The 17073-nt window shown below is 51.2% G+C and overlaps 1 protein-coding gene across 1 annotated transcript in view; it reads right to left on the bottom strand.

The window, feature by feature from the left end:
- ITGA9 (integrin subunit alpha 9) overlaps positions 1-15198 on the bottom strand; it is a 310689-nt gene extending 295491 nt beyond the window's left edge. The window contains exons 1-2 of the mRNA XM_072940989.1: positions 14764-15198; positions 223-350 (exon numbers count right to left, since the gene is read on the bottom strand). Coding sequence (XP_072797090.1) covers positions 223-350; positions 14764-14948 — 313 coding nt within the window. The 5' untranslated portion in view covers positions 14949-15198. The remainder of the gene's footprint in view (positions 1-222; positions 351-14763) is intronic.
- Between the last annotated feature and the right edge of the window lie 1875 nt (positions 15199-17073).

Here is a 17073-nt window from a genome sequence, read left to right as displayed (position 1 = left end):
ATGTGATGGATGGATGGGTGGGTGGGTGGATGGAAGGGAGGGAGGGAGGGAAAAAAAGAAAGGAAGGAAGGAAGGAAGGAAGGAAGGACGGACGGAAGGACAGACAAGTAGATGAATGATCAGGAAGAAAAAAGCAAAGTGAAGAAAAAAGCAAAGTGAAGAAAAAAGCAAAGTGTGAGGGTACAGTACCCATCTCCACCTTGGCAGTGAACTTCCACCCACCTCGAGCCATGTCCAGTTCGGTGCATCTCCGGTCAGGGTTGGTGTGGACTCGGCACTTAAATACAGCCCCAGGGGACTTCACCGAAGAGCTATACTTGGAATCCGCCTTTGGTGCACCCACAAGGACCCTGCACATCAAGAAGAAAGGGCATTCGGTCACAACCCAGTACCAGGAAAGGGGCAGCCAATGGTTAAATTGTCACCCAGCCACGGCTGGGTTGTCTAAATGCTCACTGGGAAACCATACACCAGCATTACACAGTGTGGCGGGGGGAGGTGGGGGCTAGAGGGAGGACCTCCTACGGTGAACCTGCTACAATTTTAACGTGCCTGGAGAAAACCTGAGTATGGCTGGGAACATGTAAAACCCACAAAGGGCTCCTATCTACAAAGTATAAAGAAGTCCTACAAATCAATAAGGAAAATACAGACAAACCAAAAGGATAATGGACTTAACAGATACTTGATGAAGGAAGATGACCAAATGGCCAATAAACTTCAACTAGTTATCAGAGAAACCCAAATGAGATACCACTTCACACCGACTAGAAGCCTAAAACCCCAAAGGCAGAAAACACCAAGTGCCGCCCAGGACGTGGAGCAGCTGGGACCCTCACACTCTGCTGGGGGCGGCGTCAACCACCACAACTGCTTTGGAAAACTATTCAACAGTTTCTAAGAGAGCTAAGCAAGTGCCTACCCTGGAACCCAGCAACTCCATTCCCAGAAACGCACCCGGCAGAAACACACATGTACATCTACAGGAGACACACACAAAATGTTCACAGCTGGGTATGTGATGGCCCCAAACTAGAAGAAACCCAAATACAGTACGCATCAATGACAGGGCGCTTAAGTCAACGGTGGTGGAGAACCAGGATGCCACACAGCAATGAATATATGTATGTTCATGTATAACTGAAAAATTGTTCTCTACACTGGAATTTGACACAACATTGTAAAATCATTATAACTCAATAAAAAAATGTTTAAAAAAAAGAAGGAAAATCAATGAGCATTCAGCTGCAGCCTCATGGGTGAATCTCACAAACACTAAGCAAAAGATGGCGGGAACAGGGGTGAGTACTCACTGCCTAATTCCATCTACCTGACATTCAGAAGCAGGTGCAATCTAACAGTGGTGTTAGAGGTCAGGATAACGGTGACCTCTGGGGAGCAGGTAGGGGGTGGTAACCAGGGAGAAGGGCTTCTGGAGGGATATGCTTATAGTGTTCTATTTTTTCAACTAGAGAGGTGTTTACACAAGTTTGTGGAAATTTATTCAGTTGTATATATGATATGGGCACTTTTCTGGATGTGATACACTTCAATTTTTTTAATTTAATAAAAAATTAGAAATTTAGAAATGCCATCTCTCTTGTGTCCCCCTCGTGCCCCTCCACGCCACACACAACACGTACATGTAGGGGTAACAGACCAGAAGCAGCAGCAATGTGGAATTATGACCCTCACCCTCCATTCCAGTGCAAAGCAGAGGTAGAACAGTCTGCCTGCCAGCAGGGCAAGGATGCGGCTCTGCATCCTTCATCCTGAACTGAAAAGCTGCCCAGGAGACAAGCAGCAGGCCCCGTTCCTGCTGGAGGAAAAGAGCAGGACGTGCCAGGGCAACAAAGAGAGACACACTGGGCACAGAGCACGGCAGAACAGCAGTTGGTTCCCCTCCTACCTACAGTTTCATGCACTGTTTCCAGAAAGTAATCAACTGAAGAGCTACAGCAAAGACTAAACGCCACCAGTCAGGCATGGTTGGTGCTGAGATACAGAGACTTGCACAATGAGACTCAACAAAATCCACACTGATGTTCAGAGTAGACAATGCAGACCCACTGCCCAATGGGGAAGTGAGCTGCCCTGTATCTCCAGAAGCCCAGAGAGGAGATGCGATTCACTTTTCCAGGGTATCAAGCATGTGATGAAATAAGGTATCTCCCACTTGCCTTGGAATGGAAAGCATTATTCGCCATGCATCTCTGGAAAAGGCATGTAGCACAGGTTAAAAGGACCCTAAACAGCCTCCCTGGGGACATAGAAAGCTGACCCAGGCTCCCTTCACTTTGTTCTGAAAACTACCTTCATCTTGGGATATTCAACGCTCACCCCTGCCCCGGCCTCAGAATGACGCTGCCCCCACACCGAGGACACTCCAGCTGAGCGAAGGGGTGGAGATCTACACAACAGACAGCAGAGGTCTAAGACCCTCAGCCAGACCTTCAGCAAAGGCTGGCAGATACCACAAGGAACACCACCCTCAAATGGCTCAGAGACATGGTGTCAGGTTCACAAGAAGGTGTATGGGTCCCACCTTCACTCCCACGGCCTCTGGGCCCAATCCTTCAACCTCCAGTATGTGAAGGGTCTCCTTCCTGGAGCCTTTCTTTCCAGGTCAGTCTTAGAGAGTCTGTATCTGATTCCATGAGCAAACAAATCACAAGCTCCTGGGATTGAGAGGAGCTAGGCCCCCAACACTGATGGCAGCCAAGCTGCCCGGGGCCCCCTCAGTAACACCCCGGGGATCTGTGCCCCCAGGGGCTCCCCAGGCAGCTCCTAGCTGCAGCTCACCACCACAGCAGCAGAATCCCCAAGCAGACACAGGGCCAGAATCCACTTTGGAAATCGCGGCAAGCACCTTCCCGAGCAGACCACACTGCCTCTGTCACCCATACGAGGGCAGATTGGCCAGCCCGTGGCTGCTCTCACTCAAATGCAGGATGACACACAGAATGGAACCCCGGGGAAAAGAAAGCCACACTAAGGGATTAATTTCCCCCTCGCTCCTGGGGCTGAGCTCTAGAGCCCCTCAGGGCAAGCCAAGGGGGGCTCTCTCTAATGCTGGGGTGTTTGCACAGTTGAAAAGAATTCGCAGTCTGACAGATGGAAACTGCGGAGACACCCACCGCCTTCCCACACGTCAGGTTGGAGGAGGTAGAGCACATGAAATGCCTCCTTCACTCAAAATGCCCCGTGAGACAGGGCCGGGTCCAAGAATTCCCACCAACTCCTAATTTGTATCAGGATGGTGAATAAATGCCACTTGTAATTCACACTACAAAAACCACAAGACCTAAACAAGGGGGAGAATTCATCGTGTACAAAGGAAGAGAAATGGCTACAAGGAAAAAAATGGACTGTTTCTCTATCATGTGTCCCAAATTGGCACTGGAACACGACCTCCCCCAGAGAGCCGCTGCCCCAGATTAACAGATACACAGGGATCCAGGCAGGAAGGATCCTGGACAGCTTGAACCCCAACATGGCTTCTCCCAGCCTAGAGCTGAGACAGTGCGGGCAGAAACTGACGAAAAATCTACAGTCTACTGAATTATGTTTTCCTTCCAAGTCCAAGGTACCCAACTGTTCCAACAATGGCTGACCAAGCGCTGATAGTAACCGTCTGGTTCAAACTCTTAATTAGCTGCTTCGATGAGGTCTTTTCCCTAAATCCTGTGTCATGGAAAATGAAGCAAGAGATAAGGGGGCTTGTGTGCACTCACGTGCATGGCACTCACTGGGGGGTGGCACACTGGAGGCCGAGCCTGTATCTCTGTGTTTACAGAACATCGTGGCTTCCTCTGCAGCCTGGCGCTGCTCTTTACCTAGGCTGCTGGCCAGCAGGACTGCGCCACAGGCCAGCCGATGAGCTTGCCTCCTCTGAAGTTAATTCAGCTGGCTGTCTGCCAGGCTGATCCTGAGAGAGAGAGAGGACAAGGACCCAGAGAGTTCAGGACATGCCACTGAAAAGATGCCATCTGCTTTTTCTCTCGCACTGAGTTATAAAGAGACATCCCAGCCCCTTCAAACATTCCTCTAAAATCATCCCTGGCACTCTTGACAAGACAGTAAGATGTTTCTCTCCTCCATACAGTTACCATCTAAAGGGGCTGAGTGTCCCCACCAACAGCCTCCCTACCATAAATCATCAGGCTGATTCAGACCTTTGCTTGCTACTCCAAGTGTGGTCCTCAGACCCACAGCATGGAAGACAGCTGGCAGCTTGACAGGAATGCGGAAACTCAGGCTCCAGCCCTAGCCCACTGAATCAGAAAGTGCCTTTTAACAAACTCTCCAGGTGACTTCTAATCTAAGTGCTACAGAACCACCTACCCAGATTAGCAATTCAAGTGGCCAGTGAGAACCAATGCTCCAGGAAGCGTGGCTCTCCTCTCCTATCCCCCGTCAAAGATGCATGCAAACTTCCAAGACATTTAGCATCTCCTTGTTAACTCAGACCTCTGGTTTCTCATTACAAGGACCACCAGCCTGTATGGGGCACTTGGGAGTGTGCAGGGGTTGGGCAGGGCTCTCTCTGGGCAGAACTGTGCTGAATCTTCACAGTAAGCCTCTGGGAGGTACTAACACTATCCTCACTTCACGAATGAAAAAGCAAGTGGCCAGGTAAGGTCCGGGAACTTGCCTGAGCCCACAGAGCGTGGTAAGATGTCAAGTGCAGCACCCACTGTGGTGGGTACAGTGCCCACTCCCCTCCTCTGCCCACCCCACCCTGCCAGCCTGAAAGGAGGAAAAGGGAGCCTTCGCTGGTGACAAGCCTTCGCTTGTCAAAGACAGGCACGTGAGGCTCTGCAGGTGCCTGAGCTCAGAACCTGGACAGAGAGCTCCAAAGGGCAGACGGCAGTGTGGGAGCAAAAGGAGGCCGTTTTCCTCCCCATCAGGCCGAATTTTGACCCATCATCTCCTTGCTTTCCTAAGATGCTCACATGGTGGGTGTGGTGCTGCCTCTCTTAATGAGTTGTTCATGCGCCTGGTTGGAAACGTGCGCCCATCTGGTCATCGGAGCACCAGGTAGGCTCACGGCTGCCTGACTTGCTCGAGGCAACCCTGTCAGCCACTTCACTCAGAGATGGTGGTCACACTGCTAACAAGTGGCAGTGCTAGGATTTGAACCCAGGGCATCCAAGTCCGAGGGCATACTCCTTCCAGTCCCCTCAAACTCCCTCCTATGGTGGCAGTTTAAAAACCCTCCATTTTTCCACCACAGCCACTTCCTTGGTTGACCTGTGTGTGGTGAAGCTGGTTACCAGGGCTCCTGTCCGGCCGTCCATCCTGCCCTGAACCCATCCTCACCTCCTGAGAGCAAACCACAGGTCAGCTCCCCAGAGAGCAGGTGGCAGCAAAGGGTCGAACCACAGCTGTCTCCCTGGGGAAGGCTTGGAACTGACATGGTCTCAAAGGCTCCCTTCCTCCCCACAAATACCGCAGCAGTCATTCCGCAGGGCGAAATTACAGCCAGATCGCGGACAGCAACTGGAGATCAAAACCTTAAACCCATTAGGGTTGCTTTCATACATTTTGCTCCCCAAACCCAAACTTCCCTGAGGACCCACGTTTCAGTTACAGGAGTGGAATAAAATCACCGCGTGGCCGCTGCATCTCAGGAGCCAAGGCTTGGGCAGCAGGAGGGCTGGTGCCAGGAAACCCACCTCTGACCATGCCAAATCCTTCACTTCCAGAGGAAACAGCTCGAGTTCTCCTCTCAACTGGGAAAGAACAAAGGCAACGGCAGGGACCCGCCTACAGGGGAATTAGCGCCCCCTCCTCCTTCCCCAGGCGCCCAGGGAGGGAGTGAAGGGTCCTCACAGGTTGCTGCCCTAGCCTGGGGCTCAGGTTCTGGCAGACACACTGAGAGGAGGCAGCTGGGGAAGGAACATGGCAAAGGGCCGAGAGGTTTTCCTTCCCCACCTGAGGGCACCAAGTCAACATTAAAATCCAAGAAGCAGAGCAAACTGCAGAACTCGGTGAGACCCGAGTCCTGGAACCTTCCTGTTGGTCTCTTGTGAAAATTTTCTTCTCTAAGAAAAACACATCAATACTTTCACATTTACTGTTTTGTTTTGTTTTGTTTTGGGGGGGAGGGTTGTTTTTTTGCTAAAATTCGCACCAGCTCCTGAGAAGTGTGCACCTACCTCCCAAACTTACGTGGAGCCTAGGATACTGCCAGAGCGCCCCTAGGAAAGGACTGGCCTCCCACCTGCTCTCTGAGGGAGGAAGAGACATGTGAAACTCTCGGGTTTTCCTCACACCTGTCAGAATGGCCGTCATCAAAAAGACCACGAACAACAAATGTCGGCAACGATCTGGAGAAAAGGAACACTTGCACATCATTAGTGGGAATGTAAATTGGTGCAGCCACTATGGAAAATAGTATGGAGTTTCCTCAAAAAACTAAAAAAAGACCCAGCAATTCCATTCCTAGAAAACAAAAACACTAATTCGAAGAGATACATGCACCCCAGTGTTCACAGCAGCACTATTTACAACAGCCAAGACATAGAAACAACCTAAGTGTCCATCAACAGATGACTGGATAAGGGAGATGTCATATATATACACACACATACACACAATGGAGTGCAGCCATAAAAAAATTAATGAAATATTGCCATTTGCAGCAACATGGATGGACTTGGAGGGTGCTGTGCTTACTGAAGTAAGTCACAGTGAAAAATCTGTATGTTATCACCTACACTGGAATCTAAAAACTAAAAACAAATGAATGAACAAAACAGAAACAGATTCACAGATATAAAGAACAAATTAGTGGTTAAGCAGGGGAGGAGGGGAGAGGAGAGGGAGGAGGGAGCAAGACAGTGTAGGAGACTGAGGTACAAACTATGGTGTATAAATAATTACAGAGACATACTGTACAGCCAAGGGAATAAAGTGAATATTTTACACTAACTTTAAATGGAGTCTAATCCTTATAAAATATTGAACCACTATGTCATATACCTGAAACTCACAGACTATTATAAATCAATTATAACTCAATTAAAAAAAAGATTTAAAAAACTCTTAGGATTTACAGTCCGACAGGTCTCCAATTAGAACAGCCATCTCAGATCCTTTCCGGAAGGATCTGACACACGCAAATGAATAAACAAAAAATGCAGATTTATGTACAGCACGACCAAAACCGTAGAGACCAGACAACAAAGTGTCTAATGCCAAGACTCATTCATTTCTGTATTGAGTGCTGATGCTCAAATTTTGGTGAATGAATGAATGAATGCATCCACGAATGTACTGAAAGCAGACTCTTCCTGCATGTAGAGTCAGGAGGAAGAAGACCATTAGTTTCAAAAGTCCTATCAAAGTAACAGAAACAGCTACTCGTATTTACCCAGGTTTACTATGTGCTACATGTTATGTGCCAGGCTCTGCAGACATCATCTCATTTAATCCCCCAACAACGTGAGCAGGGAGAAACCCCTATGATTTCTCTTTTACAGAAGAGGGACTGAGGCTCAAATAGCTGAAGTAACTTGCCAAGAACACACAGCTCCTAAATGGGGGTGAAGTGGGGCAGGCAGGGCCACTGTGCATCTTGGCAGCCCCATTATGGCACAGAAACCCTGGATTCGGTTGTTGCTGGGGAACCGGGGCCACACTGAAGGCAGAGTCAGGACCATTCACTCCAGGACCCCGTGCAGGGCTGCCTCTGGGGTGTCCCGCACACGGCCCGCTCTGCCCTGGGGTCTGTGCACACTGCAGCATTTAACACTGGACAGCCAGGAAGGGGTAGGAGAAGCCACCTGGGCTCACACGCACCAAGGGATGAGCTGAGACAGGGGAAATTCGTTCCATGCTTTTTAATGTTCAGATTTTGGTGGCGACTTGTGCAGAAAGTCTGACTCTGCAGGTTTCTTTAACAATGTTGCAAACCCCAGGGGTGAGCTCTATTAAACACTGGGCACCATGGCTACCTCCTCTGTCCACTCTCCAGACAGCAGAATTCCAGCACCTCTGCACAGGTAGCCAGCGCGTCATGAGTCAGCACCTGCGAAGGGTTCCTACCATGACTGTGATTCCAAAACTTTTCTGGGAAGGCACAACAATCTTGCAAGACAGATGCTCAGCTGCTTCGAAGCCCCAAACTCAGACTCTTGACTTCTGGAGAGAAGGTGCTGGCCCCAGCTCTACCATCCTGTCACCATGTGACTTGGGCAACAACACTTCTGTGCCTCAGTTTTCCCCTCTGTGAGTGGGGCTAAAACGGTAACTGAAACAACTGGAGGGAACACTGTGAGCTAACAAACACCGAGCAGGTGGAACAGTGCTCAGCGCGGGCTAAGCACCCAGCAAGCGTATTGCTGTTGCTGCTGCAGATTTAAACTCACAGCAGAAGCCTTTTTCATTCCCTCCAAAGGCAGAAACTGGAGACCAAGTGAGCCTGTAGTTTCAAAGACTAGATTTTTCCCACTCTTCGGTTCACTTTCACTTCCTAAGCCTCCCTCTGGTAAAAAGGAGGGTCATGATAAAGCACTTGACACACTTTGGTTGGTCACCAAATCCGCATGGCTTAAGGATTTGTGGTTCACAAGGTACGGGGGGCCGAGGTCTCCCTGCTCCCTCCAGTCGGGGCTCATCAATGGCTCAATGGCTCAAGGAAAGATGGAGTGCTCTTCTTCCTCCCCAGTCACCTGCGACTTCCCTGAGGACAGAAAGAGTCTGCTTCTGGGCCAATTCTAAAAGCCCAGAACCCCAGCGCTCCCCACACTGATACAGGGGGTGAGCAAAGGCACAGATGACTCCCAGCCACAACTGCTGGCTAAGAAACACACCTCCTACCTCCTGACAGAGCCACCCACACGTGATCGTTCCACAGCCACCACCTCACAGCCTTTGTTGGCAAGGAGACAGGCAGTTGACAGCCTCCAGCTGTGGCCCCTTCAGGACAATCCAGCTGAGGCCATGCTCTTCCCATGTAGCCACAGGGACTGGTCACAATCACGGGGTCAGGGGTGAGGCAGTAGCCCTATTGAGTTGCCTGAGACTTTAACCAGATCTGCATCACAGTCCAAGGTTCTCCCTGCCCAGTCCTCTTTCCTCCCCCTGCTCTTTCACAGGCCTTCCCCCATCCCCCAGTATTTCTGTTACACCCCATCTCTCTCTCAGCATCTGCTTCCCAGAGGATCCAAACTGACCCAAGCCCCAAGTCAGTGTGCGTGGATCACTGAGGCTGGGGTGGACCTCGGACAGAGCATGGTAACTCTGTAAGCCTCTGCTCTCTGACTGGCAAACTGGAAACCACTCACCGGGTTGTCCCAAAGATTCAACCAGAGACTAATACACTTGTGAAAGCATCAGACCTCTTGGTGGATGCTCGGCCAACACTATCTGGTGGAATCATTAATTTTGATTTCTTAAAATTACAGTGGTTTCTGAGAACACCATGGCCATTTTTAATAAGCATGAAAACAGCATCTTCCCCCAGGCAAATCACAAGAGGAGTTATCAGAAGGAGACCATTTCCTGACCAGCAGCAGGTCACCAGGGACTGAGAGCTGGCTGGGGCCCAGCCCTTCACACTCTCACACTCAGGGCTATTAGTGGCTGGCTGAGAAGAGACTGTCTTTGGCCCTGTAAGGTTCCCTCCCTAGCAGGACAGCTGCCTCTGCCCCAGCCCGCGTTCAGCACTAGCTCAGCAAACAGCACCCTCACCAGCTTCTCAAGATCTTCAGGGAAACCCCACGGGGCGCTTTCCGGGTCCCCTTAGAACTCGGGCCTCATACACGTGTCATCTCTTCCTGAGTGCTTTGAGAAAGGAGGCTCTGCAGGGCCAGTGAGAACCAGGAACAAGGTCTGAAAAAGCTACTTCCAGAAAATCCAGATGGGGAAGTGGAGCTACCGCCCTGCCCGAAAGCCTGGCCTGCCACTGAAGAACTCGGTAAAGACGCCACCAGGGGTTATAAGAAGGCATGGCCGCCACCACTATTCCTGGGTGTCTCCTCACAAAGTCGGGCAAAGGTGAGGGTGGGGAGCAGGGCCCATGACCCCAGGGACCACTGCTAAAGGTTTTACCATCACAGGGTTCCTCTGCCCATCTGAACCACCGTGCCTGCCCAAGGACAAGCCTCTCCCTGATTGGAGCCAAAGTCTTATTTTTGCCTGACACCCAAAACCAGAGACCCACAATCACCTCACCTATCAGACTGTGAGTGCATTTCTGCTTCTTGAATCCCCAGTCCTAAGCACAGAGCAAGGTTTGATGGACAGAAAGAAGCTGCCCAAGGTGAATTTTCAGTTAGATTTAAGCTCCCTCCTTTCAGTTTAAACACTCAGATACGTGACAGGTAACTTTTCTTCTTACATTGCCTTTGGATCTTTGTCTAGCCCTTTAGGACACAAGCCATTGCTCTAAACCAGCACTGTCTAGAACTTTCTACAATGATGAAAAAGTAGTGTGTTGTCGGTTACAGCAGCCACTAGGCACACGTGGCTATCGAGAACTTGAAATGTAGTGAGTGTGACTGCAGAACTAAATTCTCCATTTTAGTTGTAATTACTTTTGATTTAAATAGCCATACATCTGGCTTGTGGCAACTGCACTGGCAGGGGAGTGGGACTGTCTAGCTCGCTCTTTTAATTCCCCGTCTTAATGCCAACTGAGGATGTTATGCTCCCCTTGGCTCTGAATCGCCTCCTGTTCTCACTGAATGATGCTCTGACAACCTTAACAAAGCAAAACGCCGGCGCCTCTTCCATTTCCGAGCACTTGCTCTGGGTCTGAGCACAGCCATCTTGATGTGTCCCGGGAGAGGGAGCAGGAAGCACGTCTCCAGAAAGGAAGCCAACGCACCCAGCCACCTCAGACTCGAGGGCGTCTGGGGCCAAGAGGAAGGAGGGGAGGGTGTGAAAGAAACCTCCTCTGGGGGCTGGACGCTGGCCGGGCTGCACTTATTTCTAACTCAGGGTGTTACAGTCGTCTGCCCTGCAGCTGAGGGGCCAGGCCATGTCTAAGGGAAAGGGACAGAAATCTGCTTTGTCCGTGATTCCTGGCACCTACTGCTGTTGTTCGAACAGTACAAGCAGACCCGGGCAGTGGGAGGTCTGGGGGAAGAAGCTAGCTCTGGGCAGGCAGACGCCCGCTGGGTGCCCCCAGAAAAAAAGAAACTGAGTCACTTGCATGTTTGCATCTAAACTGATACAAATGACATCTCTAACACTGCCTCGAATATTCTGGTCCACGTGGCCATGGGGGCAACTCTCACTGCCCAGATGGCGGCAGAGGGCCCACTCAAGCCAAACACCTGGAGAGAGGCTGGGTCTGGGGCTCTGTTCTCAACACAGTACGACTGCAGATGCAGGACACAGTCCCCAGGGCTTGGAAAAGCGAGGCCACCGCATCCCTTAGGCCCTCTGATCAGTGACAATTTTGCTTTGAAAAAGAACTGACAGGAATGCTCAGTTCTAGGGCCAGAGAAGAAATACTGGTTCTACTGACAGAGTGTGCGCAGGTGCCTTGTGATGTGCACCCAGAGTCCCTTCACATGGGGACCCCCTCAGCTCTGCCACCTGTAGCCCCCACTGACCGTGGTCCTGGGCTCTCCCCAAGCACGCTCTGCTCCCTCCCTTACCCTACATTCACTAAACCCTCTCACCTGGAAAAAGGTGTTGAATTAGCATGATGCAAACTTATTCAACCACTAAGACTGAATGAAGAAATGAGTAATTTCTGCTCTAGGAGAAAGACAGCAGGTACAAGGCTTAATAAACATTGTGCTCTTTTCCTTTCAAAGTTTCAATACATTACTTTTCCTCTTCTTGTCTATCACTTACCTCCCACACCCAGTTTGATTCCTTGTCATTTTTTTTTTTAAGTTCCCTTCATGTAAGTGACTATGCGCTTCCATTGTACTGGAACAGCACTTTGGCAAATTACTCCAAGATTCCAGTGCCTGAGTAAGTTAAAACATTTCTCTCAAGTACACACTTCAGCTTCAGTGGCACTTTGGAAATGCAGAGAAAATGCTTTAAAACCTCCCTCCTTTCTGACCAGCAATTCTAAGCTCAGGAACTTATTCAAAGGAATTAATTAAGGATGTCCGCAAGGCTTTCGTTAGAAGGATGTTTACCCTGCTGTTGTTTATAATCGTGGATAATTGGAAACAACCTGCATGTTCCTCAAGAAAAGCTAAAAGATCCAAAGCCCAAGGACTGCCTGGTAGGAAGAGCCCAGCAATCACTCACTAAGTCAATCAACCAACCCCAGAGCTGAAATTTAAGGTGGAGACCTAGGGTAGATCCAGATTCCACAGAGCCTGAATCTTATAAGTATAGGGCAGCTACCTTAAAGAAATCAATACAAAATTATGAGTATAGAATCAGACACACGGCCTCAGTAGGGGCCTGTGCAAGTGAGAGGCCTTTGGTGGAAGTTTTATTAGCCTCACAGTAAGTCTAGCCTCGAAAAATAAAGGAAAGAAAGAGAAGGAAAAAGGAGATGCTGGAAGCCTCTTGCTTCAAAGGCCACAGCGTACCAAGACTGGCAGCATAATCAGCAGAGAAAAACGTTCAATGTCTAAGACCAAGAATACTGGGGGAAGAGAGAGGAGAGAAAAAAGATAGGGAGGGAGATACTCGGAAGAAACAAGAGAACAGAAGTCAAGGCGATAAGCAAAAACTAACAAAATTAAGCAGTGGGAGAGAGGAGGAAGGAAAAAGAACAGCTGCTTTAAAAAGATTTCAGTAGAGATTACTTGGTACTTGAAAAATTATGGGACAAGCACTCCAAAGGAAAGAGTTTCAGTATCAGAAGCGGAGAGAGCACTTTTGAGACCAGCAGCCTGGCTGTGGATGGGCTCCTACAGTCCCCTGAAATATCTGTCCCACATCTCCACGGACACCAAGGCCATGCATCAGCACTGCCGTCTGTCCTTACTCTCTCCCTGCCTGGTACCCTGGTTCTTCTCCTGCACTTGCCAAATTTACTCTCACTGCACAGCCTTTCCTCAGCCCTTTTTTAAAACAAAGCAGGATGAACGCCTTTTCAGGGGCAGATCTGCTCTTGACTCCCTCTACTTGTTTCGAGTTAGGGCAGCTTTAAACTGTAGCCCATCCAAATCCAGGTGATGGGGTCCTAGTACCTCTCTTTCTGTTTAAGAGCGCAAAGAGCTCGGAGACCAACAAGGCTTAGGTAGCAACAGATCCCACGCGATGCTCCAGTTCCCTTGCCTCCTCAGCAGCCCCTTGCCCCAGAGTAACCCTTCTGTTTTTGACAGCCCTCCCCACGTAATGTGCCAAGGTCACACAGTCCGGGAGCCCAGCCTAGGATTCTGGGATGCGTTCTCCAACTCTCCTGTCTAGGCTGCATTCTCTACTGAATCCAAAGTCTACAGTGGACTCCAAGTATGGAGGACACAGAAAAAGTGTCAGCCTGCTTTTTGCTTTAAAAGGGGAGTTGGCAAATGCAGGAAGAGACAGTTGGCCTTAAACTCAGCAACTAGGGTAGACAATATGGAGGGAGATGGGAACCAGAAGGGAGCTACACAAGAATTTTAAAAACTTGTTCTCCTGAGGGCAGCTCTCCTCAACAGCATGATTGTTAGAAGGCTGGCTGGTCACAGAGTCCCCGCTTTTCTAGGAATGTTTGGCGACTTGAATCTACAAACCCTCCCTTTTCCATCAACTTCTGTCCAATTCGGAGCAGTGACTCCTGCAGAACCCACGCTGAGTGCACACACGACTGACCTCGCCCTCCCAGCAAGCAACCCCTAAGGATGCACACCCTGGTGACCACACAATAAAACCAGCCCCCGACTAGCTGTCCCCTCGGCCCTGACTGGGGAACTCTCCACACCCAAACTCTTTTGAGGAGTGGGTGACCCCTCGTGTGGCTGTTTCATTTACTCATGTCCAGGGAAAAGGGCCAAGGAGAGACCAACCTTCCCCAGTGCTTCTCCTCAGGTTGGGGACTCAGGCTCTGCCCCCTGACAACGGTGCTTAATGGGGAGAACTCCCACTCTTTGGGTCTCCGAGGGGGACACTCGGGGCAGCTGGACTCCTGGACCTCTACAGAGTGCTTGTCTCCAGGTCAGCTGCCTCCCGTGAGAAGAGGCCCAGGCTGCCCCAGAAATCACCCACCAGCCCCACCCCGCCACCGGCCTTGTCACTGGGGGTCCTGGGCCATCCCCGGCCCCTGCCTCCCAGACCCTCTCAGCTTCGGCGGACAGCCTGGTAAGGGAGGAGGGGACCTGAGGGAACCCCACATGCGGCCTCGCGCCACGCATACCCAGCCCACTCCCCTCACATCTGGGCGTTACGCTGTGCGCAACCTGCGCCGGCGGGAGAGGCTGGACGCCGGGGAGAGGCGGACGCGGTGTCACCGAGAGTTCCCCAAGCCGAGGAGTCTGCCTGTCTCCTCGGGCCCGGGGCGTTCGGGGTGCTGGACGGGCCGCCGGGGCCTCTCGGGGGCAGAGGAGCCAAGTTACTCTGCGGTCCAAAGAGTTAAGCCGAGTCTGGCTGGGAGGCCGAGAAACAACCAACCCCGGCGGTTCTCCCAGCCTGGGAGGCCCCCGGCCCCTGGCGACTCCGGCACCCCTCGAGATGTCCGCGGCCCGGGACCGGCGTCCTCCCTCCCCGCCGCCTTCCCTCGGCGGCCGGGCTGCGCGCAGCGGAGACATTTAAATCGCCCCCTCGGGACCGCGGCGTGGAGAGGCCGGAAAGGCGGCGGCGGCGGCGGCCGGGCCGGGACCGGGGTCGGCGCCGGGGCCGGAGGGCACTCACCAGCGCGTGTTGTCGTGGAAGTGCTCCAGCACCGCGTAGCCGAAGAAGGAGCCGGCGGGACCCTGAAAGCGCACGGGGCGCTGTGGGTCGAGGTTGTAGGCGCCCACGGGGGTCCCCGCAGCCACTAGCGCCAGGAGCAGCGCGCGGAGCCCCCCGGCGCCCCTCCGCGCCGCTGGGCCGCCCATCCCCAGCCGGCCGCCGCCCTCCGCTGTGCCCCGCGAGCGGGGCGCCAAGCGCGCCGGCGGCGGGTCCGCCGACGGCCGGGAGCCTCCCAGGGGCCGGAGCTCGGCGCTCGGACGCGGGCGTGAGGCGGCACCGGGCCGGGGGCCGGAGGTCGAGCGGGCGCCGCGGGTGAGCAGAGGAGCGGCCAGGAGCGGGCGGCGTCCTCCGTCCGGCTGAGAAGTGTGCGCGCCGGGAGCGAGTGGGTCCCGGGCCGGGCGGCGCTGGACTGCGGAGAGGCGCGCCCGCGGGGTGGGCGGCCTGGGCGGCCGGCGGCAGAACAGGGCGGCAGCGCCCCCTGCGGGCCGGGAGTTCTCACCGCCTCCGGCCGCCGCGGAGAAACCGGGAGACCCGCCGGGACGCCCCACCTCCCTACGCGCCCGGGTGCTGGGTGCGAGACCACCCTAACCCTGCCCGCAGCTGCGTGCTCTGCCCGCTCTGCTGAGGCTGTTTGCTCTCTCAGCCTCTCACTCACACCAATGGCCAGAGGCAGCCGGTGAAGTTTATATTCCAGCCCTGCCCATCCGCTGCCCCTTCACCCCGCTGTGAGATAACCTGCAGCAGGCTAGCGCGCCATCGACGCTGTTGTTAATAACAACGACAGCCACGTGGGAGTGAGCAGAGGCCCCCTCCTAATTACACTCACCTGGCCTCCTACGCCACTGATCCCTGCGTGTTAGCAGCAGCAGCAGCAGCAGCAGCAGCAGCAGCAGCAGCACCTGGGAATGTACAAATGCAGATCAGAAGGTCCCAATCCAGACCTGCTACATCAGAACCTCGGGCTGAGGTCCAGCCCTGTGTGTACGTGTGTGTGTTTAATCGGGATAAAAAACACACATAACAAAAAACTTACTATCTTAACCATCTTTAAGTGTATAGTTTCGTGGCTTAAGTACATTTACACTGTTAAGCAGCCGTCGTCACCACTGAGCTCTAGAACTTTATCTTGCAAAACTACAACTCTATATCCATTGAACAGTTAACCCCTCATTTCTCCCCTCCCCCTAGCCCTTAGCAACGATTCTGTCTGTGAACTTGACTAAGCGCCCCACGTGAAAACAATCAGACAATATTTGTCTTTTTGTGCCTGACTTATTCCACTTAATATAATGCCCTCAAGGCCCATGTGGTAGTATGCATCAGAATTTCTTTCCTTTTAAAGGGCTGAATAATACTCCATTGTATTATACACCACATTTTCTTTATTTATTGATTCTTTGATGGAGACTTAAGTTTGTTTCTATCTTTTGGCTACTGTGAATAATGCTGCTATGAATACAGATTTACAGTTATCCGTTTCAGATAAGGGCCTTCAATTGTTTAGGGTATATACCTAACAGTGGAATTGCTGGATAATATGGTAGTTTTATTTTTAATTTTTTGAGGAACCACCATATGGTTTTCCACAGTGACTGAATGATTTTACATTTCCACAAACACTGCACAGATTTTCAATTTCTCTACATTCTCATAACACTGGTTATTTTCTGGGTGTTTTGGGGGTTTGGTTTTTTTGTTGTCTGTTTTGGTTTATTTCTTTTTTAGATACCAAGCCCAAAAAAAGCAATAACATTAAATTGGGAAAAGTTGGTTTTAGCCCAGTTTCCTCAAGCTTGTTTCTGTATCTGAGCTGCCTGGCCTCACCAGTGGCGCCCCTTGGCCACCTAGTCACCTAAGAGAAAGCTCAGCACAAGGTGTGATATCTATTCCTCTCCCATACCCAATCCAATTAGTCCTGTTATTCCACCTTCTCAAGCTCTCAAACCCATCAACTTATTCTCATCTCTACTGCCCAGGGTTCAGTCCAAGCCCTTGTCTTTCCTTGACCACACTATCATGATCATTACCTTTTCAATGTCTGTAGAGTCTATAATGATGTCAACATTTTCATGTCTGTTTTTTGTAACTTGTGTTTTTGGTCTTTATTTATTGATATGTCTTTGTAGGAGTTATTAATTTTATTAATTTTTTCAAAGAACCCACTTTTGACTATGGTGATTTTTTTCTATAATGCATTTACTTTTTTTAACTTTAAAATGTTATTTATTGATTTCTATTCTTACCTTTGTGATTTCTTTCCTTCTACTTTCC

Source organism: Vicugna pacos, chromosome 17 (assembly GCF_048564905.1).
Source record: "Vicugna pacos chromosome 17, VicPac4, whole genome shotgun sequence".
Classification (NCBI taxonomy): Eukaryota; Metazoa; Chordata; class Mammalia; order Artiodactyla; family Camelidae; genus Vicugna; species Vicugna pacos.
This window is presented reverse-complemented; position numbering and strand designations above follow the sequence as displayed.